This window comes from Adelges cooleyi, unplaced genomic scaffold, assembly GCF_023614345.1.
Source record: "Adelges cooleyi isolate 19-005CV unplaced genomic scaffold, UGA_ACOO_1.1 ACOO_flye_CR_arks_rails_tigmint_CR_PRNA_9, whole genome shotgun sequence".
Classification (NCBI taxonomy): Eukaryota; Metazoa; Arthropoda; class Insecta; order Hemiptera; family Adelgidae; genus Adelges; species Adelges cooleyi.
The window spans coordinates 14,034,117-14,056,811 of NW_026096579.1; the positions used below are offsets into that span (position 1 = coordinate 14,034,117).

The 22,695-nt window shown below is 28.8% G+C and overlaps 3 protein-coding genes and 1 long non-coding RNA gene across 6 annotated transcripts; 3 read left to right on the forward strand and 1 right to left on the reverse strand.

Moving 5' to 3' along the window:
* Nucleotides 1-1,722: 1,722 nt before the first annotated feature.
* Nucleotides 1,723-3,882, reverse strand: LOC126847173 (uncharacterized). Its single transcript, XM_050587278.1, has 3 exons — nucleotides 3,681-3,882; nucleotides 2,325-2,496; nucleotides 1,723-1,970 (listed from the first exon to the last, which is right to left on the reverse strand). Exons 1-3 carry the CDS (start codon nucleotides 3,783-3,785, stop codon nucleotides 1,864-1,866), a joined length of 384 nt encoding a protein of 127 aa, XP_050443235.1. The 5' UTR covers nucleotides 3,786-3,882; the 3' UTR covers nucleotides 1,723-1,863.
* Nucleotides 3,883-5,338: 1,456 nt separating this feature from the next.
* On the forward strand, nucleotides 5,339-6,804 carry LOC126847168 (uncharacterized). The gene is made up of 2 exons (XM_050587274.1): nucleotides 5,339-5,424; nucleotides 5,508-6,804. Exon 2 carries the CDS (start codon nucleotides 5,818-5,820, stop codon nucleotides 6,679-6,681), a length of 864 nt encoding a protein of 287 aa, XP_050443231.1. The 5' UTR covers nucleotides 5,339-5,424; nucleotides 5,508-5,817; the 3' UTR covers nucleotides 6,682-6,804.
* A 3,380-nt stretch (nucleotides 6,805-10,184) lies between these two features.
* On the forward strand, nucleotides 10,185-13,013 carry LOC126846294 (pre-mRNA-splicing factor CWC25 homolog). Its single transcript, XM_050585586.1, has 7 exons — nucleotides 10,185-10,680; nucleotides 10,782-10,902; nucleotides 11,202-11,664; nucleotides 11,719-11,756; nucleotides 11,896-12,407; nucleotides 12,504-12,778; nucleotides 12,858-13,013. Exons 2-7 carry the CDS (start codon nucleotides 10,806-10,808, stop codon nucleotides 12,952-12,954), a joined length of 1,482 nt encoding a protein of 493 aa, XP_050441543.1. The 5' UTR covers nucleotides 10,185-10,680; nucleotides 10,782-10,805; the 3' UTR covers nucleotides 12,955-13,013.
* Nucleotides 13,014-13,905: 892 nt separating this feature from the next.
* Nucleotides 13,906-15,689, forward strand: LOC126847176 (uncharacterized). Of its 3 annotated transcripts, none has more exons than XR_007686994.1 (4): nucleotides 13,906-14,207; nucleotides 15,056-15,149; nucleotides 15,236-15,375; nucleotides 15,495-15,686. It is a non-coding gene; the product is annotated as an uncharacterized LOC126847176 (long non-coding RNA). The 3 variants fall into 3 exon arrangements; XR_007686996.1 differs by lacking the exon at nucleotides 13,906-14,207 and adding an exon at nucleotides 14,234-14,350 and having other exon boundaries at nucleotides 15,495-15,689; XR_007686995.1 differs by lacking the exon at nucleotides 13,906-14,207 and adding an exon at nucleotides 14,416-14,436 and having other exon boundaries at nucleotides 15,495-15,689.
* The last annotated feature ends 7,006 nt before the right edge of the window (nucleotides 15,690-22,695 follow it).

Genomic DNA, 22,695 nt, shown 5'->3' on the forward strand with positions numbered 1-22,695 from the left:
ACGATATATTTAATTAACTTTGAAAGAAGAATCGAGAATAATTTGCTGAAATATTTGACTCGTCAATAATCAGATTTAGATAATTACTGTTAAAGTTGGGTCATTGTGTATATTTCCCATAAGTGTAAACCGGAAAATTTGAACCCTTACCATTGTTCAGTCACATTTGTGTTTTGGGTCATTAATGTAGGCAGTTTTCAGCTTACCACTTATGTCTGAAACCGTAAATTAATAGGGAAAAAAACTTAATTGGTTTAAAAATGATATGGTTATACAAACATAACTTGAATTGTATAAAAACAATTTATTTTTTTATTTATTGACCCCAAAAAAAGTATTTGAAAAATCAAAAAACAGATAACAATTTCCCAGGGTTAAAAAAAAATATATATATTTTAAAAATATGGTCAAAGTACACTTAATTAGAAGTGTAACTGTGCAGGTTACAAGTCCATACCACTATCGGCAGTTAAATTATAGAGTCGGGAACATGAAGTGTTTTTGGACAATTTTTTTAAAAAATCGAATACATAGGTCTAAAAAAAAATGTTTTGTCATTAATTATCTATAAAGAAGTGAATAATTCTATTTTCAAAAAATCAATTAAATATATACGTTCCAATTTAAGATTCAAAAGTTGATAGCCAAATGGAAACTTTCTACTATACTAAAAAAAGGTAAATATTTAGTAATTATATAATAAATGTGTATTACGTTAAATGGATTACCCTGTATATTTAAAATAATCATGATAATTTTTATTTGGTTCGATTACCAAAGAATAGATTAAACGACCTTTTGCATACTTATTGAACTTGATTTAGTAACTTATATGAGTTCGTAGATTCTATACTCGATACTTAAAGATGGATTCTCAAAGCTCGGCACGTGCAGTATTAAAAATGTTATTATCATAATTTAAAATGTAGACGCCAGTCGCGACGGTGTTAAACAATATATATGTATAAAACAACGTGCCTAAAATTTTATTTTTAATAATATGGTGTAATCTACTATCCTATACTGAGGTTGATCGTCTGTCTCTAATAAAATGTGTTGCCTTGCTTTGTGTAACCATATAATATCGCAATCAACAATATAAGGAAAATTATTGTTGATTTAATCACATATAATTTAGCAATCTGGAAATTTAAAACTGATAAAGTGTACATTCTCTCATTAATAGGCTATTCTTTAAAAAAAAAAAAGTTTGACAACAAATTTTTGAGGAAATTTTAGATGTAATATGTAGATGAAATTGTAGATGCCCTTTCTAGATCTATCATCAATCAAATTTTTAGCTCGAAAAATGAAATAAAACATAATATTATTAAAAAATAATTTGTTGACATAATATTCTAAAGCTTATTGAAACCCAATCGTGACACGGGCCCCAACACTATTGTACCTGGTTAGTTTATTATGCATGCAATATAGATATGTCTAACTAAAGCTGGGCTGAGGGCTCTCGCCATACAACATAGTTTATATTACAATTTAAGCGACCACTGTGATGTGTGTCAATTTCATAATATTAGCCCTATAACAATGCTATGTATCTATTTTTCTTTAAATATTAGTACTTATACTAAGTTTCAAGTATTGTCGCGTTCAACGATTTTTTCATTGTAATATTTAAAAAACTGAAATTGCTTTCATTGTTTAATGCCTGAAAATATGATATAACAAACATTTAAAAAATAATTTTATTCTTCTTTTTTTTAGTATTATATCAACATTTATTTCTATCTTTGATTTATTTTGTTTACAAATATTAAAAATTTGTTACAAATTGTGTGAAAATACGGTTATTAAGACTTATCACTGACTGCCATATTCTGAAAAAGTATTATCCACAATTGCTTAGGATGAATTTACTAGACGCCACCGTAATCTTTTTAATTCTCGTTCATCCATGAGGTGTGCCATCAAACTTGAAAATCTCTTTCTTGAAATTTTGTATTCTTCAACTTTACAATACATAATAGATATTCTTAATTAAATAATAAATAGTTACAGTAAAAAATTATTTCTTCTCATTTATGTATAAAATGTTATAAAACGACCATACATTTTTAATATTATAGAGTGTCTATATGTTTAGAACGGCTGTCTGATTCACAACTATGAAGTTTTTAAATTAGGTTAATCTAAAGACCTATACGAAAACTGCTACTTTCTACGTAGAATAGCTAAAATGACATTTTGTTTGAGCTGTTTTAATTCCTTATGCGATAATTGAGAATTACCAGTAGGAAACTAGCTGATATGTAAGTACAACAAAAACAATTGTAAGCCCAATAATTAACTTTTTTAGTACAAACCATTTGTATTCGATTCTGGATTGTCCTTTAGCCATTGCAACATGTTTGCACGCTCTGATGAAGGTACAATTGGTAGTACCGTTGCTTTAGTAGTGAAACCTTTACCTTGTCCTTTGACCGGCCCTTCTTCCTCGACTTTAACTTCCATATAATCCCATATTCTTTCAATCACCTAAAATGTTTTTTTTTAATTTTATTACACTTCATACAACTACCGTTTAACAAAGTGTATAAATTTAACACAAAACAACGAACGGAAACAGACTTAAGTTATAAGAAAGCTTATGAAGGCATATAGTCGGTGATAGAAAAGTAGTATAAGAGTTACAATTTAGTGATAAAATGGAATTTTTAAAATCGCTAATGTTAATTTATGTCATTAAACACATTAGTTAATCTACAGAAAACGTTATATAGTTCATTATAAAATGTATTATACTTTGAAATAAAGGTATAAAAAATATTAATATTTTCAAATTTTACTTTACATTGTTAGATGTAGTTTGGATACTAAAGATTTAAAAATTAGTCTTAAGGTATAACTGATGTGGCTTTAAAACGTATAGAATTTTTATTTTATTTTGGAAGTACAAAATAAAAACACAATGAAGGAGTGAGTAGATTAAGGCGTTAATTGCCATTTTTTTTTTGTAAAATAGTTTTTAGTTTGAATAAATAAAAGTGTAAGGATATATTACACAATTTTTCAAAATATTACAGTAGTTGAATGTGTGTAGGTAAGTTTAAAAATTAAAACATTTTCAAGCATATAAATATATATTGACTAAAATGTGGCCTCCTGTACGGTTTTGAAATTGTCACTTAACATCTTTATCCACTTATAATTTCAATTAAAAATACAACAATTCTTAAAATTTTAATATTGTTACTTTTTGGTATTTCATATTTTGTTTTATCATTCAAATTATTTAATCATTTTTCGAATGATTATGTATTATTTCCAAATAATCAGCACATGACTTTAACTATGTTTGATCATTTTATTAGGGTTAGTCATACTATAAACGTGATAAATTCGAATAGATTGTAATTATTAAAACAGATTAAAATAACCAAATCTCACTATTAAGTCATTTAAATCATTGAAATAATTTTTTATCCGAATATATATTTTGATTAGAAAAAAATAATTGTTTAAATAAAAACTAGCCGTTTAAAAGTAATCAAAAGAATGTCGAAAAAACAAATTAATGACAATTTTTAGTCTGAAAGCTATAAAATTGAATTGAAAAAATAAAAAAATAAATAGAAACAAATATCTTTGTACCAATTATTTATAATTAACTATTGTTAACCGTTTTCGTTAAGGATCATGGAAAAAATCACAATAATTACCCATTTTATTTCATGTGAATTCGGATCACTCCTCGTTTGAACAGATGTTCCTAAGTGAGATTGAATAATTACAAACCATAAGACAATTTTATGTCTCATCTTCATTTTTTCAATTCTAGTTCAGAACTTTAAAATATGCATTGAATAAAATAAAATGTCAATAGCGTGTATGCTATACCAACAGAGGCAGGTTTTATAGTGAATTTTCTAAGAATTATATGCTCAAAAATACAATATTCCATCATAAAAAATGTTTTTTCAGCCGTATTTTATTTTAGAATACCTTTGCTATATTGTAAACATCATCTATAAATATATAAATCATCATCGAAATATAAATATACAAACCAAACATAAGCACAAGAACCTTATAATATGATACATTTTGTTTGGAAATAATAGCCGATTTGAACAAGCGGCGATTAATATACTATTGATACAGTCATATTTTTTTTTCGTTTAAAGTAGTCGATAGATTCGTAAGATGGGTTTGGATGTAAAATATCAAACCATACTCGAGTTTTATAATTGACGAACCCGTAAAATTTCGAGCTTAGCATTTAAGGCCTGGGAAAAAGTTAAATAAGCGTGGAGTGTTTTTTAAATCTGAATACAAAAAAGATTAAATTCGTTTAGAAACATATTTTGATAAAACCTGCGTACTGGGAAAATTTGAATGAGGCTTACAAATAAAAAATTGCAAAACATTACGAATCCTGTTTCCCAGTAAAAATGTGGTCTGTCCATAGCCGAACAATCAATGGGATTGCCAAAAAACTTTTAATGAAACAAAATGTTTGCATAAATAAGTAACACTTGTTGGTATACGTTTAGTCATCTGCAAACTGTAATTGAGAGCTGAAGCCACAATCGTTTCGTTAATTTCATATAGTGTATCTAAAAGAAAAAATGTACAATGAAACACAGACTAAAAACATAAACATTTTTTTTTTAAACCACTAGTTGATAAGTCAGTAATAATTTGTTCCATAAATTTTGATAAAAAAAAATCCCTAAAATATTAAGAATATTATTGCAATTACTCGACCCAATTTGGTTTTTTAGAGGAGTTATAAGGACTGCAGAAATTCCTCATAATCGACCCCAGTTAAAACCAAAAAAATATTTGTGGTTGTATTTTTACGTTGTTTACAAAAAATCAAAAATAATTTGGTCATAGTAAATGGTTGGAAATATTCTAGTTGGATCTACTATAATATGGTATTATTTTATTTAGAAATACCAAACTAGTTTAGTTGTTTTTGAGCAGTATAGTAACTATACTTAACTATACTTTTTTTGTTAAATTTGTATATTTAGACACAGGCGGCTAGTTCTCGAGTATTGCGCTTTATTTTGTCGAAAAAACCCAACACTTATAAATAGGTAAACTTGTTTTTTTAATCATAGTATTATTATCCTATAGCACAAGACTGTAGTCTTAAATGCAATCCCATTTGTTTAACAAAAAAACACCTGAATATACGTAGACTATATACAATCGTTAAATATCACAAAGAAAAACCTTTATAAATAATGATTTATAAATTATTTATTATAAAACTTAAAAAAAAAATTGTTTTTTACATTATCGAAACGCGAAATAGCTGTCTAAATATTATAAAAGCAGATATTACCTGCTTTGGATAGTAATCTTATCCAAAGCAGAGTGTAGAAAATACCAGACACAACGAATAGAGAACAAAATATCGGAAAACCTCGGGCCTCAATTTGAAGCAAAACAGTAAACTTATAAATATTATAACTCAATCCGGTTTGAGTAATCGTTTATAGAATTAACTGTTATTTATTTAATGTTTTCGGCAGAAGACAGAGAGAGGTGGAGGAATATTTGTTGTACGGGATGGTCTTAAAGGCCGGAAAAACCCCAAAAATATCATGTTTGAACAATTTACTTATTACTTTCCAAGCACTGATAAATTGTACGTTGATTTAGAGAAGTGATTTATACTCTAGTCAAACAATGCGTGCTGTCAGGTGGTTTGAAACGTGGAATACGATTCCACCAGAACGTGGCGGCGCAAATCGGAATGCTGATTTTTCATAGTGACTACGTTTGTCGTGTTGTTTGATCGCGTGAAATCATATTGCTCGAGTGTAAAAAAAAAAAAAAAAAATGGAAAAAAATTCATTTATTAAGTTATTAGTTCCATTTGTTTTGGCCTGCTTAAGCAACGAGATGAAGGTGTGCGCAGAACCGACAAGTGATGACGTGCTCAGCCATGTCAAACAAGAACAACATTGGCAAGGCATGTGGTTCATGTCGTTCGAGAGCCGTGTCATGTGGGGACCTATATGTAGAATATGGGATGAAAATAAAAACACAGTGACCAGGTTGGATATGGTATCGCCGTTGATGGGATGCGCTTATGGAGTGAAACTCAATTGGTTTCTCTTATTGGCGCTTGAAGCAATCAATGAGTATGGCAACACGAAAGGACCGGACAACGGCCACGCCGATAAATCGTTTGTCAAACTCGAAGACAGTATCGAAAGAGGTAGGTCAGTTATAGTACATTTGATGGGCACATTGCAGTACATCGATACTATAATCGAGAAACATGTCGCTGACAATATATTTCACAACATTCTGTCAGGTCTTGAAGATTTCCTCACGATAAAAACCCCCGTAGTGTATACTGGACTTATACCGGGAGGTTTATGTATCAACGATATGTTCAAAAAAGTTGCCGGCGACTTAAGAAACTTATTGATCTCTAAATGTTCACCAGACTTTCAAGTACCGGTTACCGACTACCAGTTATACAGTAAAACGGCATTAACCGGTAAATATAATCCTAGAATTCACCCAAATAGAATGTTGGACTTTTACACATACCTGTTAGATTCATGCACCGGGTACATCAGCAGTCATTTGATCCGACTTGGTTTTTATTATGACGTGCCCACACAAAAAGTACTCTTTGATCCTAACCGAGGTGGCCAACAAGCAGTTCCAATCAGCCCTGCAGAAACATAGTTATTGCATACTGATGTACATTGTTGTGTCTTTCAGTAATTACAAATGTTTTTTTATTTATATAAATTGTATCCGTATTAAAATTTTAATAAAATGTATTTATTTATGCCATTTAAATGTGTTATAAGCTATTAGAAAAAATAATGTTTCAATGATTTAATAAATATAATAAAAATCCAAAGTTCTTCTCTAGTGAAGGTTACAAGTCTTTAAAAATAAATTCACCACAAGGTGAGAAAATACGTTTTACGCATCAAAAATAAATGTGTAATAAAAGCTTTAAAAGTTAACCATTTGGGAGCAATGTCAATTAAATCACCATAATAGTAAAAATGCAATATTAAGTACATTGATTATTATTGTCATTACCACACTGTGGCATTTCTACAGAATCGCATTGAAACGTTTATTTAAAGTGGTTTTATCACATTGGTTTTTTTTTAAATTGGATTTACTATTTGTTTTACGGATTATTATAGGCAGTAGTTGTAAAATAATAAAATATCTATTTGCGCAAACCTTATGTAAATAATATGCCCGACTCGAAAAAGTTGTCAACTTTTGATGCTTTGTTAAAAACCTTCGAATTTTTAATATAAAAAGTAATACCGAGAAGTGTACGAAAAAAAAAGAGCAATTCAAACATTGAAAGTTTTATATATTATTATATCATTAGATCGACGTGTTTTTCTGGTTAAAATTTAATACTTGATTGTTTCGTTTGGAAAATATAACAGTTAAAATTAAATACGGATTCCTTTGTGTACCTCACACAATGGTGAACAACACTATGCTCCGTGCCACAATTCCCCGAACCAACTGTACATGCTTTTTTTATTATACATTTTAATACGAATCTTATAAACATTTTTTATTTCGATCCACATTTGTGTTAAACGTGGTAAAAGTAAAACTCAAAATTCAACATGAAATCTATGACGTACATTGAATATGATATACGACAGTAATATGTCTTACTGTTTGTTCCAAAGTCTGTGGAAAAGCGTTGTTTTGATTTGTATACTTAAATACAAATAAGTATGTGTAAGTCAAATAGTTCTTACGTCTAAGAGACAAGAGCTATTCTGTCGAATTTGTTGCTTACATTATTTTATAATTTTGTGTGTAACATAAATATTCATAATGAAGTCATAATTTTCTTTTTATACCATTTAAACCGCTAAACAAATGTCTTCAAAAGTCAACCAATTTATACATTTTTTTTAACATATAATTACGGTGCGCAGTAAGTTTTTCAAAAATCTTTGCATCACAAAAATTAGAAACATATTTTTTATTTAGCTTATTTAAGTGTAACTGTAGGGCTTAAGATTTGTTTTTGATAGTATAATTTGTTTAAATTAATTGTTTTGTATATATAAAACAATATATTTATTAAATAATAATACAACAATATATTTTGTTTTATTTGTATAATTTAACATATGAATACATGTATTATACAGTGTTTATTATTATTTAAGCTGTTTAAATATTATGTATTGATATCTATTTGATATTATGGGTTATCTACATAATCTAATCTGTTATATCTTTTAAAGCGGGAAACGGGTCTTTGCGTTCTCTTTCTATTCTATCAGCCAGGTTAAATATCCAGTTTGGAGCTTTTTCTCCAAGATATTTCTCCGCCTTAGCTTTGTACTCTTTATCGCTGAAAACCGTTGAATAATTTACTATAAAAATAATATCCAAAAAACGTCACAAATAGATCATTAATCGTTCAGTAAACACAGCATTATAATGCTATAAGGATATGTGTTCAATTTTTGTCGTATCAACGACCAAGGAATTTTCGATTAGTTATAATTATTATTGAAGTGTTTTGTCCCTAAGGTACAGTATTGTATAGTATAAAGCTTATATCAAAAAAATTTTCTTGATAATAACCGACATTATAATTTTTGACGCTCGTTGTTGATTTTTGACGCTCAATGTTGATTTTTGACGCTCGTGTTTGATATTTGACGCTCGTTGTTGATATTTGACGCTCAATGTTGATTTTTGACGCTCGTTGTTGATTTTTGACGCTCAATGTTAATTTTTGACGCTCGTTGTTGATTGTCGCTCGTTGTAGAAAAACTAGAAAACTAGAAAAACTAGAAAAACTAGAAAAACAAGAAAAACTTTTCTAGTTTTTCTAGTTTTTCTAGAAAAGATAGAAAAACTAGAAAAGATAGAAAAACTAGAAAAGATAGAAAAACCAGAAAAACTAGAAAAACTAGAAAAGATAGAAAAGATAGAAAAACTAGAAAAACTTTTCTAGTTTTTCTATCTTTTCTAGTATTTCTAGTTTTTCTATTTTTTCTAGTTTTTCTAGTTTTTCTATCTTTTCTAGTTTTTCTATCGTTTCTAGTTTTTCTAGTTTTTCTATCTCTTCTAGTTTTTCTAGTTTTTCTATCTCTTCTAGTTTTTCTGGCTTTTCTATCTTTTCTAGTTTTTCTAGTTTTTCTAGTTCTTCTAGTTTTTCTAGTTTTTCTAGTTTTTCTAGTTTTTCTATCTTTTCTAGAAAAACTAGAAAAGATAGAAAAGATTTTTCTAATGTATTAACGCTCTATTAGTTTTATTTAGTAATTATAATAAAATACTTTAAAAGGTTAAGGTTGTATGTATTCTTTTTTTTTGTAATTCTGTCGGTTTACCAAATGCAGTATAAATTATAGGGTATACTTTTTTTAAAAAAAATTTTTTAAGCTGTTATATTTTCGTACATATAAGATTAGATAATGTTAGTTAAACGATTTTTTTTTTATGTTAAAAGAAAAATTAATTAATTTGTTTTGTGTTCATTTTGATGTAATTAGGTAGCTCAAGTTTAAAATTTAACATTTTTGAAATGTATTTTAAAATTTTAATTTTTTTATTTGACTTTTTAAATAAAGATTTTTTTTTATAATAAGTTTATGTACTTAACTATTGTATTTATAAATAAGATAATAGCGTTTGATGTACATTGATGATGTATTTTTTTTTAATTTTCGCCTAAAAAATACTAAGGTTCGACGAGGGTTAATATTTAGAATCAATACGGATATAGGAATGCTTTTGATATCTTATGTAGCACCGAACTAAACATAAATAATATTGCTGTCTGTATATTCTACGGCCAAGGTAAACGACTGGCTTTAATCTTAATTTTCTTCACGTTATACCAAAGTCAGACTTATAGAAGTTATTTTAGAATGCCATGTCTTCATTAACTTTTAGCATTGGCCATACTAATTATATTGTTTAGCGTTTAAATAATAACACGGACTTACATATCTTTTGTTTCTATGCTATTGTTTCGTATGTAACAGCCATATAATTGACTATAATGTATCAAATTTTAAGCTTGAATACCCAAAATTGTTGCAAAATCTACGTTTTAGTGATTTTTCACAAAACAAATAGCGACTCCAAATTTTTTTTTTTATGTTATAAGTACAGATAAAATCTTTAATTATATTTTTAGTTCTTTAACTTTAGTTGCGCCTAAAAATAAAATAAAAAAACACTTTATTATGATTTTTACTACTAAACGTAGGTGTTTCGGAAAAATGATTTAAACGCCTTGGTCCCCACTTGTCGGCGGCCAATAAGGGTTGAATATATTTTGGTATAAGCCATGGTTACCAACGCTTATCAGATGCGGTATAAACAAGTACTTTATCTATAATGTGATAAGCATAATAAAAACAGCGCGCAGGCCACGGTTGACGAGTTGTGAAATATAATTATTAGAGAATATTATTGTTAGAAAATATATACAGTTACTGTAAATCGTAGTAACTAGTGTCATACCACATCATGTGTGAATGTAACTCCCTTGCTACCCGAAGGCAAAGTATCTTTGGTAGACATTTTCCTGGACAGGATGAAATCAAGGATACTGGGATTAAAGAGTTACTGAGATTTATAAAGAAATCAGGACTATTCAACTTAGAAGGTTATTAACTAAGCAGGACATGGGCATGACAAACTATGTGAAACAGGACTTCGGTGAGAGGGTGTGCACAATGGACCTGTAGGTCTGAGTGCATGGGCCCATTCTGGGCCCACCCGTTAACTAACTAAAACTAAAACTAGTATATATTCTACAGGTATTTTACAATCAAGAAGCAGTCATGATGGACTGGATGTACGATGGTATCAAGGTCGAGAAAGAAGATTATCTTTTGGGACGAAAAGTCGACAAAAATTTCGGCGACAATTCTGGTAAAGGTAATATTTCGTTAGTTATTCAGTCAATAAATTTTATGTCAATTACATTATTATGCTACAGAGTAGGCTTAGTTTGAAAAAGTAGAATTTTTTATTTAAAGGAAATGGATTTAAATAAATGTTTAGAGTTAATCAAATGGTTAAGCGAAAGAAACGGTAGACCATGATTAAGTGATCACTTGAAAACTGTAACAAAGGAATCACACGAAAGATAAAAGAGAAGAATTTGTATTATTAAGTTTGGGAGGGTTAAAAAGCAATAATCTTCACGAATAATATTTTTTATATTATTATTTCAGAAACATTTTTACCCACTCCAATATGCTTGGCAGAGTATAAATTCTCACAAGTGGACATGTCTAAGAAAATCTCTGAGGATCTATTGGTGAAAATTAAGAAAAGAGAAATTGAATGCACTCGAAAACTTCTGCAGAATCCGATGCGTTTGAAAAAACAACAAAATACTAAACTGTTTCAAAAAAACGGAATTGACGACCATCAATTGGACATGATCCTTGTAAGCCGTTTGAAATCGTATGAGAAGGCCGGACTTGATCTTGCACAAATATTGTCAATCACTAAACATAAAAAGAAGCATAAGGAAGATATTAAAGAGACTGAAAAAGAATTGACTGATAAAATAAATAATGATAGGCAAAGAAAACAAAGAAACAAATCGGCCAGTTTGGACAGAGAAGTTCCTGGTCACAGCCCGTATAAAGACCAACGACAAGAAGTAAATAGAAAATACAACCAGAGGTGAAGGTACGATTCTCCTTCGCAACGGCGTAATTATGATAGAAATCTCCGGAAGAGGTCTGTTAGTAGTGAATCGAATGGCAGTCCAAGTGATCGTAATAAAAGGAACGAACACAAAGAAATAAAATACAATAGAAGGCCTAGATCGAGGTCGCCGGACGATAAATTTTACCAAAAAAACAAGAACTCTCGGGATAGGAATAACGATAGGCACGAGCCTAGGAATTACGTAAGAAAATACAATGATGATGATTCGAAAGACAACAAAATCTAGGTACAAGGAAAGGAATAGTTATCACCAAAGTGGTAAGAACAATGATAGAAAGCGACATAGGTCGCCGAGTTGTGAAAAAAAGTCCGAACAAACAAATCCTAAACGGTATGAGGCTGTAAAAAATAAAAACCAAGTCAAAGACAGATTGGGCAGTTCTGATGAAGAAATCCAGAAAAGGAATTCAAAGAACTCTAATTATGATTGTAAAAGTAGTAATAACAGGAATGATCGAAATAGAAAAAGTAGATCGAGCAGCTCGAAACCACATGACAAACAGAGAAAAAAAACTGAGCCGAAAAAGCACTATGATAACAACAAACATGAGTCTAAATTGTCAAGTGATTCAGACTGTGATAAAAGCATAAAAGTTTTAAAACTAAAACCGAAACGGTGCCATAGTAGTTCTGAAAGTAGTTTGTCAGACGCAGAGCATAACAAGAATGAAACCAAACCCAAAAATTATGGTCTGTTTGTAAGTATTTTTAATAGTTATTATATTTTATTTTATTTTTTACGTACACTCCATTTTACACTTTGAGCGTAACAATTAACAATAACATATTTTTAGGTCCCTGTTGCTCAAAAGTTAAAAAAAAAACCTTCAAATAATTCGTTGGTACCGTCCAAAGTAGCAAATAGCCAAAAAGCTGAACTTGCCCGTCTCAGCGAGTCACTTAAAAAGAAGGGGAAAATGACAGATGAAGAGATGGAGAAATTGAGAAAAGAAATGATGCATGATGCTAAAATTAGGGATAAGGAGCGATCTAGTAGTGTAAAACGTTACAGAAAAGTGGACGCAAAAGAAGAAGAAAAGCAAAAACCTTATAGTAAAGAGTTTTTAATGTAAGTAAAATGAAAAAATATTTATTTCTAATAATTAGTATTTTTTTTAATAATTACATACTCCACTTTTACTTTTCACCAAACAACTTGCACACGCAGCTTCACAGGTCAGCGTAGAAAGGAGTATTAAGTCTAATATAAATAAGTTGCAAAAAAATCCTAGTATGGCCGATTAAAATGTTAAAAATATTTTTCCATTTATTATGACAATTTGTTATTTGACGCAGTTATATTTAACAGCATTTATATTATTTTGTAAAATTATATATATATATATATATATATATATATATGTAGTTAATAAGATTTTTTAGCTTCGTTGTGGAGCTTTTTTTTTAATTTCATGTACGTATAATTTATTATGGATACTATAATTGGTATAAACAATCTGTTTAAAGTTTACTTACACTAAACTCTGTACTTAGGTAGTACTACATTTTTGTTTAATAGTCCTTCCACTGTTACTCTACATTGTATAAGCCGTAGTTATTCTTTTCTCAAGATTTTCATTCATGAAAGAGTTTGTTCATTTTTTTATATCAACCATTCACTTATTTGAATCGGTAAAAAATGTATATGTTTTTATATATTGCTAAAAATTACACAGCCGAGTGCTAACACATAATTTTGTTAAGTACCAAAAATGTGTGAAAAAGAGTAGAAACACTAATTGATCCGCCACACAAGAAAATATTAGATATTTTATTTACGACTATTTTGAAATGATATTGAAACTTTTAAAATCAATTTTCTAATACCACAACAGTTTACAGCGGATCACGTTTTATTAGACTGTTGATTTATTATTTTCCTTCAAACGCACAAACAGTTTCTTGACAAAAATATATTTAAACAAAAAAATCAATAAAAAGTAAAATAAAACAATTATTCAAAATTAACTCTACTAACACTAAAAGTTTGAGCAATGGAAAGAGCGATTTTCTTCCAATGTATTTATATGGGAAAATCGCTCGTTTCATTGGCCCATTCTTTATTTCAGTGAAACCGTTTCCTTAGATTTGGGTAAATATTAAATTACCCGGTCATTTTTTATAGGTAGTTTGATAAGAAATATTCCCTAACTGTAGATTAATAAGCACCAAGCTTTGATAACAAATAGTTCTAAGAAATATCAAATAGATAAGAAATGAAAATTATATTATAATTTGTATTTGAAACCAAAAACTTTAATGAGTATAGTTTTTGTAAATACTTATAAATATTGATACAATAAATCACTTGTAATTTGAACTTAACCAATTAAAACTACATAAACATACTTTATAGGTCTTATTTCAATATTTAAACTTAGTTTTCAGCTTAAAACTTGTTTTTACTCGAAAATCGTATTAATATAATAAAAAGTTGAAAGTTTTAATTTGTTTTTGATTATTGTTTACGTCAAGAAGAAACCGAAATAACCATGGAGGTAATATGTGAAAACTTAATGTTAACCTATTTGTCTACTTCTAAGGCTTATAAAATGCTTTTGATGCTTGAAATGTTTGATGCTCTGCCAATATTCTTCGTGGTCAAAAATCTTGTTGAGTTTCTCTTCATCATCATCATCATGTAAGCTTAACAGGCCTAAAGCCCCACATTGCCATCATGGATGATGGTTTCTAGACAAATTTGCTGTCCGGGATGGGTTGTTAGGGGTGAGTTTTTCTTCACCAAGACAACTTTTACAACCTTTTGTAATGGCTGTTTATCATTGTGACATTTTTTATGAGGCCTTCTTTTGTCTGCCACATGACATTTGTTGCCCATTTCAAGCCTTTATACTAGATAATGTTATTCTTTCGGCTTGTGTAAATCTTTTCTTTACAATTTTTCTATGATTCCCTGAGTACTGCACCATATTTTGCACGCATATGTTCTTAGTGGGAGCAAAACTATGATGTTTACCTGCTTTTTTAGTATTGACAACAGCTCAGAAGAAAACATCTCTGTTGCTGGAAAATATCCTCTGTTTAATATATTAAAGCATTGTTTAAAACCTTTCTGTTTGGGGTTACGAAAATTGTTAATTACACCGACAATAGTTCCTTTTCAGTCTTGTCAATTATTAATCCCACACTCTCTTTGATATCAATAACTGTTTTGCATTCGTCTCATCCCTGTTCCATTTTAACTATATTAAGCAATACCAATGTAATAATACCGTCTGCATCTAGTCCAACTCTCGGTCGTCTTCTTGCATCGGACTTTTTAGATTAATTTTTGGTTTGTTTTTTTTTTTTTTAATAAAATAAAATTATTATTTTATATTTACAGAAACTCAGACGATTTTTACATCAAACGTTAAATTAAATTGACGGACTTTACACAATTATCATATCGGATCATGATGGCGTCGTCATTATTAAAGGTACAACGGGTGTTAATAACATTAAATTAATTTAACCATAATACAACTATTTATATTAAATTACTAAATATATTTTTGTGTTTTAGCTTCTGCCGATAAAAGTCTGGACAATAATTTTAACTTTAAACATTCGTTTCTGTCGGATTTTAATTCTGCATCGGAACAAGCAGGAAAACTCGAACTTGGAAAAAACAAAACCGTTATTTGTTTTTACACAAATTATCAAGTAAGTAATAAAGAAGAAACCTATTGTAATTGTATTCAATATATTATATATCACTTAAGTTTGTTGTTATGTTACTGGACCTTTTTTTATACTGTTAAGAATAATGATGATGTGTTTAGGTTTCCAGTTAAATTGTTCATCGGTTTTGATAACGTTTGTAGCAGCTGAAAAAGCTAATACCGGCAACATTTTGGGACTAGAAAAAGTATTGGAGCCATTGTTAAAAGATTTGCGAGCCATTCAGGTTTCCTAATTACTGCCAACGATCTCGACTCTTCATATGAGAAAAATTAATTCTTTTATATATATATATATATTTAAATATCAAAATAACCTCTTAGCTGTTGGTAAATTTAATATTAAAGATGTATTTTGTTTTTGTGTATACGTAAGCAAGAAAACTTATTTTACATCTATTACAATCAAACAAGTTTATCGTTTCAAAACATATTTTTATTTACTCTACAAGTCTATTGCAGTATTATATTTAATTTCATAATCGCTAAATCAAACTTATTTTTGGTAAACGACTGAATAAAAACAATTAAAATCCACCTAATCGGTTTAACCCTGCACTTTGGTAAAAATAAAAAAAGCTTAACGACCTAAGCTAAATTACTTTGATAAAAATGTATTTTAAAATAATATATATATTATTTTAAAATATATATTTACATAGGTATAGGTAACACATACATATATATAGGTAACACGAAACTATATTTACAGTTTTGTGTGATTTTTTTCTTAAAACAAACACAGAAAGTCATAGGTAATAAAAAGCCGGGTCTAAGATATCCTACGTCAGACTTTAAAACCAGAGAGGAGGTGATATAAAAATATTCTGTTGTCCATAAGATTTATATTGTACTTGCATAAAAAGAGTTGAAAATAAATATCCCGGTATCACCCACCCACCATGATAGTTCTGTACCGAAAAATATTTTTTAATTCATTTTTTTTTTTTGTAGTACCTCGGTATTCTTATTGAACAATATATGCGATAAAGTACTAGAAAATAATACATATCGTTTTGGGAAAATCATATGTGGTGCTCACACAGAAATGAAGCTCAGTTGCGCCTTTAACTATATATGTATATATATATATATATATATATATATTGTTATGGTTCCAAAGGTTTTGTACAAATACTATTTATTAAATGCGTTTACCAATTTGTTCATTGCAAAATTTACCAATGAACACATTATACGCAATTTGTATGCGTTAGATTAAATAATATGTAAGTAACATATCGGTAGCCTAGAATAATTAAGTAGGTGCAGTTTTTGTAATGTTCAAATCAAACGGGTAATGGTAAGTAATGGATTTTCGTGTTAGGGCAAAGTACACCGTTCGATAATAATAATATGAACGTAATTTATTTATTATAATTAAAATCAACCGAGCTGTAAGCATGTATTTTATTTTGTTTATTTTACTTTACATTTTATACTTAATAAAAAAAAAAAATAGATAAGAAGAGTGAATTATATAAGTAAGGAACATTTTTTTACATAACAAAAATTTAAAAAATAAAAACTTATTTCCCATATATTATATGATTTTTCATTTTTAAATTTATTTTACAGTATGTATGTTAAACAATAATCTAACTATTATAGTGGGACTTCAATATAAAAAAATATTATATATATTATAATAAACTAATTTTAAACTAAATAAATAAAAAATACTGTATTTTTATGACTGGTTATTGCACCGGATAGAAACCAAAAACTCGATATTTCTATTTAAAAATAAAACTTTCAAATGATGTTACACACCGGTATATTAATAATATATTAAAAAATGACTTTCTGATTCCTTTAACATGTTGACTGTTGATTCATTCACACATTGAAACCTGGAAATTTAATGAGGCCAAGGTGTAATTTTACCCTTTATTAGTCGAGGGTTAACGGTTAATTTTTAATAACTATCCAGCGAATGTCTAGAGAGACTTCTACCTTCCTTCATAGCATGACAGAAACCTATATGGTGCACCGAAAATTCTGCCAAATAGTGGCTAGCCACATAAAAAAAATGAATGTCAAGATGTTTGTTTCAATTGCATACAAAGAAATGCGCTTCGATCAAAATAGTAAATGTATGTATTATGAAGGTCAATTAAGATAGGATGCACCATCGAATCTTAAATCGGAAATTAATAGTAAATAAAAACGTGCTGCTAAACTACACATTCTTCTTTATGAGATATTCAATGAATAAATTATATAATAATAATAATAATAATAACGATTCCTTATGAATAATTCTTAATACAAACGCAGATCGATCACCACACAATATATTTATTAGTTTAGGGTCGTCACTATAGCTATATTATTATACACAAGGGCAAGTTCAAAGGAATTAATCAAATAGTTGAAAATATATACCTATCGAGTATCTCTTATATTTTATTCCAACGTTCAAACGAAAATACATAAAAACATATCAATGCAATACCTATATTATTAAAAATTTAAAACCGTAATCAGTATTAAATGGTAAGTAAAATGGTTTTTTTTTTAGGGGAAATTCAATTGAAACAATTAAAACAAAATACAGGCACCTTGTAACTTGTAAGCAATACTGATATACCTAGGTATACAACACCTCATATATTTTAGTTGAACTCATATTTAATTATTTATTAGGTTATATTATGGTAACTAAAGATGTTCAAAGTTGTTTATTCTTCTGTAAAAATGATTCAAAAACATCGACTGGGTCAATGATAATGAATTCTATTGTGTTACAAATGTCAAATTCTAACTAAAATGAATATTGCTTACCCGTTAGTCTCAAACAATGACGACTACGCGGACACGAAAGAAAACTTCTGTATAATGTTGCAATATTAATAGTTGTGTGCACGCTTGATTAGTTGTAATAATTAGTGTCACAATTGTATGTCAACGACTAAATGAATTAAAAACTATTAAGAGATGTTCTATAGTTTTGTTTCGTAACATTTGGAAACACGTTGTGCAAAATTATAATAATTACAATTATTGAATTAATTAGTCGGTAATAAATTCTTGGTACGTTATGCATTTGAATGATACTAAAACCAGAATACATATTATGATATTATTCAGTTTTAATAATATTTAATATATGTCAATGGCTGTTGGAAGTTCTGTTTTTTCCACATTCATTTTCTTGTTACATTTTAGGTATAAGAGACGTTTATTCAACCTTAGATAGTAATTAGTCGAGTATTGTTAAAGGGGGAAAGTCCTCATGCTCTACAAAAGTTATGGTACTTAACTACATATTTGAAACTAGAGAAAATTATTTGGATTACAACATATTTTTCTAAGAAACCTAACAGAATTTTTATCATTTGTAATAATGATATCATAAAGCCCATTATTGTAGGTTTTTCCAATTAAATAATAACTGCCATCTTTAAAAAATTAGTATACCCTAGATTTTTTTTTTTAATGTTTCTTGTTCAACCTTAAACAATAAATGCATTTATAATGTCACATGTAGGCATTAATTGTGAGATGCGATAGTTATTATTATATTTACATATTATTATTACTATTATTGATTATTGGTACTCAAAATACTACATTAAAAATTATTAGCAATACTTTATAATAAGCGTTCCTAACAATTCAGTAAGCCAAGTTCACTAAATTATTGGCATTTGATGAATGAAAGTTGATGAAAAGTGCTGATGGCATTTGTAATATAAGCTTGATCTCCTCCGTCACAGCTTATTATTTTTGTAATTATTGTTATTTCGCAAAAAAAAAATAGAATTAATCTAAAAACTCCCACACCTATTGTTCGTTTTACGATTGTGTTATCTTTATTTTTTAAATAATCTAGGTCATGGAAATCTCGATGTTTAATTACCCATACTTGACTATTTAGTATTCATTTACTATACTTGAAAAACCCATTACGAAATACTCAACAGACAACAGTGCAAGTAAAAAATATTATAATATATTTTATAGCTGATGAGATTTGAATGGGTTTTCACAAGTGGTTTAAATTCGATCCTTAGGTAGGTGCGATAGGTCAATTCTTCACTTCCGCGGGTACACAACAACAATCATACAAGTATTGGGCGAATAATACATTATACATAATTAATAATTTAACGCAGACAGTTAATAGAAGTAACCTTTCACAGACTACCGGAGGCCGTCACACTCTCCCGGCCGTCAACAGAAGTTTCCATTAGAAAGAGTACCTATGCAACGACACTGGCTTCTCGTATATAAAAAAAAAAAAATACAGCAATCAATTATATAATTTAATGTCTATTTCTGATTACAGAATGTGCAATCTGAATAAATGACCTAGTTCTCTTCGGGCTCATCAAATTTTGTTTTATTATTGTCGAGAGCAACACGATGATTGTTAACCAGCCAGACGAATTACTGCTTTAGCAATATATTATGAGTAATGACTAATGATGATTTAATGGTAGATTTCGTCTGAGGGTACTATGTACCTAATTATTTTCGTTTCCTTAGATTAGGTACATAAGATAAACAAGTAAAACATTCGGCTAAAAACTTAAGCTTTTTCATTTAAGTATATTTTTATTTTTGTATTATAACATATTATTCTATAAAAAAATAATAGTTTTGTGGTTATTGTGCCAAATATTATATTATTTTTGTATATTTTGGTAGAAAATGGATTTATTTATAGAATGAAATTATGACGGACAGGTGGTTACATAAATAAACACCAAATCTGCTAACCTTAGATTAAAAGATTTAAGTAGGCCATCCTAATTTATACTAAGTTAGTGACAGCTGATGTAATTCTGAAAGAATTGTCCTTTGATAATCGATAGTACTTGGGAACAACTTAAAATATACTCACGCAAACTTATGGAGGATGAGAAACGAGAAACTTTTGTAAAAACCTAATCTAGCTATTATTTTATCAATAAAAATCTTATGGAAAACCCAAATTATTATTTTTTTTAGCAAAGAGTTTTTTAGCAAGCTGTTATCTTTTATTGATGGCCTGGAATAGAATAAGATGGTATCACACCTCGCCAAAAAAATAATATATTTAAAATGTGTATATTTACTAGGGCCCTTAATGAAATAATGAAGCACCATGGGTCTATGCACATTGCTGGTCTGGTGGAGCCAGTCTACCTCTCAGTTCCGCAACAAAAACAAAATAAATCTATTTGCTCAGTTTCTCCAAGAGACAAAACGTTATAAAACACATTTTGATAAATACGTTGATATCCTCCATATTATTATGCAACAGAAACGAAATACAATTTTTAGTTCCTGGAAACACCAAACATTAAAAACATACACCAACTACGTTTACAATCTTTGAAAAAAATTGTAGATGCACTTCTTTAATTATGCAGTTGTACCTATAAGCCAATATGATAATAATTAGAGATTATATCCACTGTCTTAAAAAAAAACTATTCATTGCCCAAACCATAGCTTTACACATTTAGATATTAAGTAATGGTTTGTACATGCTAATAGCTTTAACTTCAGTAAGTGTAAAAGTTGTTGTTTAACGAGTATGAACGATCAATAATACAATAAAAAATAAAAATAAATTATAGAATGAAAATTAACTAATTAAAAAAACAATCGAACAAAGTACACAAAGAAAAGAAAATTATGTGTGTGACCGAAAAGCGTGTACGTGACATTTATATAAATATAGTTGTGCAACGTCATAGTTCTACGGTAATCTTTTTTTTTTTTTTACATAAAGCTTATCAATCACTTCCAAGATAAATATAAATTGTATTTACAAACAGCCTCCATTATTCTCTGTGAGATATAATTAGAATAATTAAACCTCCCATCTATCAATTACATTGTTGTTGAATTTTCAACTTTACAAGTTATCCTTACTTCAAAATATTCATAACTATTCATTGAAACATACAAATTTGTATTTATAGATAACTATATTAGCAATTATTATACACAGACGATCAACCCTAATCGTATCCACCTTTATACTAAAAATCAATTTTTATGTACATTATTTAAGCCATTACAATGCTTTTATTGATATTTTTGTAATTCTTCCATAGCGGATTCACATCGAAGCGTTTATTTCATTGATTTTGGTGATTTTTATTACTTTCAGTTGCACATAGACCTGGGACCTCCCCTACCCTAATATGCTCCGTCCCCGTCGCTTATAACTAAAATAATATTACCGGTGACTACACCGCCGCATGTATAAATACTTAAAAAAATATTGTTTAAATATACCTACACTTTAGAATGAAAATTATATAAGGTATAACGACGTCTTATCGTTTTGATTAAGGAGATAGGTAAAGCTCACCGGTCCAAGCAGCACCGTGAGAACGGTAAATCACTGTGATGTTTGTGGGTAGGTATTTGAACACGTGGGAAAGAGAGACGTGCAATTTCAAATAGGTACAAACTGTATGAACTTTCATTGTTTTGAATTCTAGAACAATAATTATTGAAAGTATTATTTAAACGAGTTACATACGATTGTACCTACGTCAAAGCGGGTTGATATGCATATTATATTATTATTATTATTATTACTATTACACGTCATTTACATTGTGACAAAAAATTATAATATATCTACGTGACGTCGGTGTGTGGGTAAATACGATTGTTTTGTTCAAATAGTTATGTACCAGATAACAGATTATCTAATCGTAGGACGAAAACACACAGTAAACTCTTAACTCATTAACGGTTTGTTTGTTCCACATGAATTTCGTTGTTTGATATTATATTAACGAATTACGAAGACAGCCGAGAGAGTCTTTAGACACCTAACCGAACAAGTTCGTCTCAGCTGTACAATTAGCGCATTTCATTGTGAGGACGGAATGGTCTAATAGATTAGGGCAGCGCAGTAGTCTAGAATTCGGAAAATGGAATTTTCAAAATGGTCTTAGAGAACTAATTTGTTTAAGAGGTTAGGGTAAAAATAAGTTAACTTTAAAAATAAGTTTGCCAGTTTAACTTTAGGTTAACTTGGTACAATGTAGATATAAACACATAATACAAATTTTTCTAAAAAAAATATGGAAGTAGCTTCAAAAATAAATTCGCTTTTTTGGCTTCTGAACCACTGTGCGACGGTGGTTAGGTAAACGCAAAATACATTTCATATTACTGTTATGGGATTATATGAATTTACTTCCTTGGAATAATGTAAGTAATAGTGGCTTATTATAGGTACAGATGAAAGTAACCATTAAATAACTTGTAAATTGTATATGACCACAAATTTTGTAACGAGCAAAAATAAACAAAATATCTGTTCTGTGATCTAGAATAAGAT

Coding starts and splice junctions, on each gene's coding strand:
- LOC126847173 (XM_050587278.1), bottom strand. CDS start 3,785: ATGAAGATGAGACATAAAATTGTCTTATGGTTTGTAATTATTCAATCT. Junction 2,497..3,680: donor ATTCACATGAAATAAAATGG/GTAATTATTGTG, acceptor AAAACATTTTAG/GTGATTGAAAGAATATGGGA. Junction 1,971..2,324: donor TCCAGAATCGAATACAAATG/GTTTGTACTAAA, acceptor TGTATTGTAAAG/TTGAAGAATACAAAATTTCA.
- LOC126847168 (XM_050587274.1), top strand. CDS start 5,818: ATGGAAAAAAATTCATTTATTAAGTTATTAGTTCCATTTGTTTTGGCC.
- LOC126846294 (XM_050585586.1), top strand. CDS start 10,806: ATGATGGACTGGATGTACGATGGTATCAAGGTCGAGAAAGAAGATTAT. Junction 11,757..11,895: donor GAATGGCAGTCCAAGTGATC/GTAATAAAAGGA, acceptor GAATTACGTAAG/AAAATACAATGATGATGATT. Junction 12,779..12,857: donor TATAGTAAAGAGTTTTTAAT/GTAAGTAAAATG, acceptor TTTACTTTTCAC/CAAACAACTTGCACACGCAG.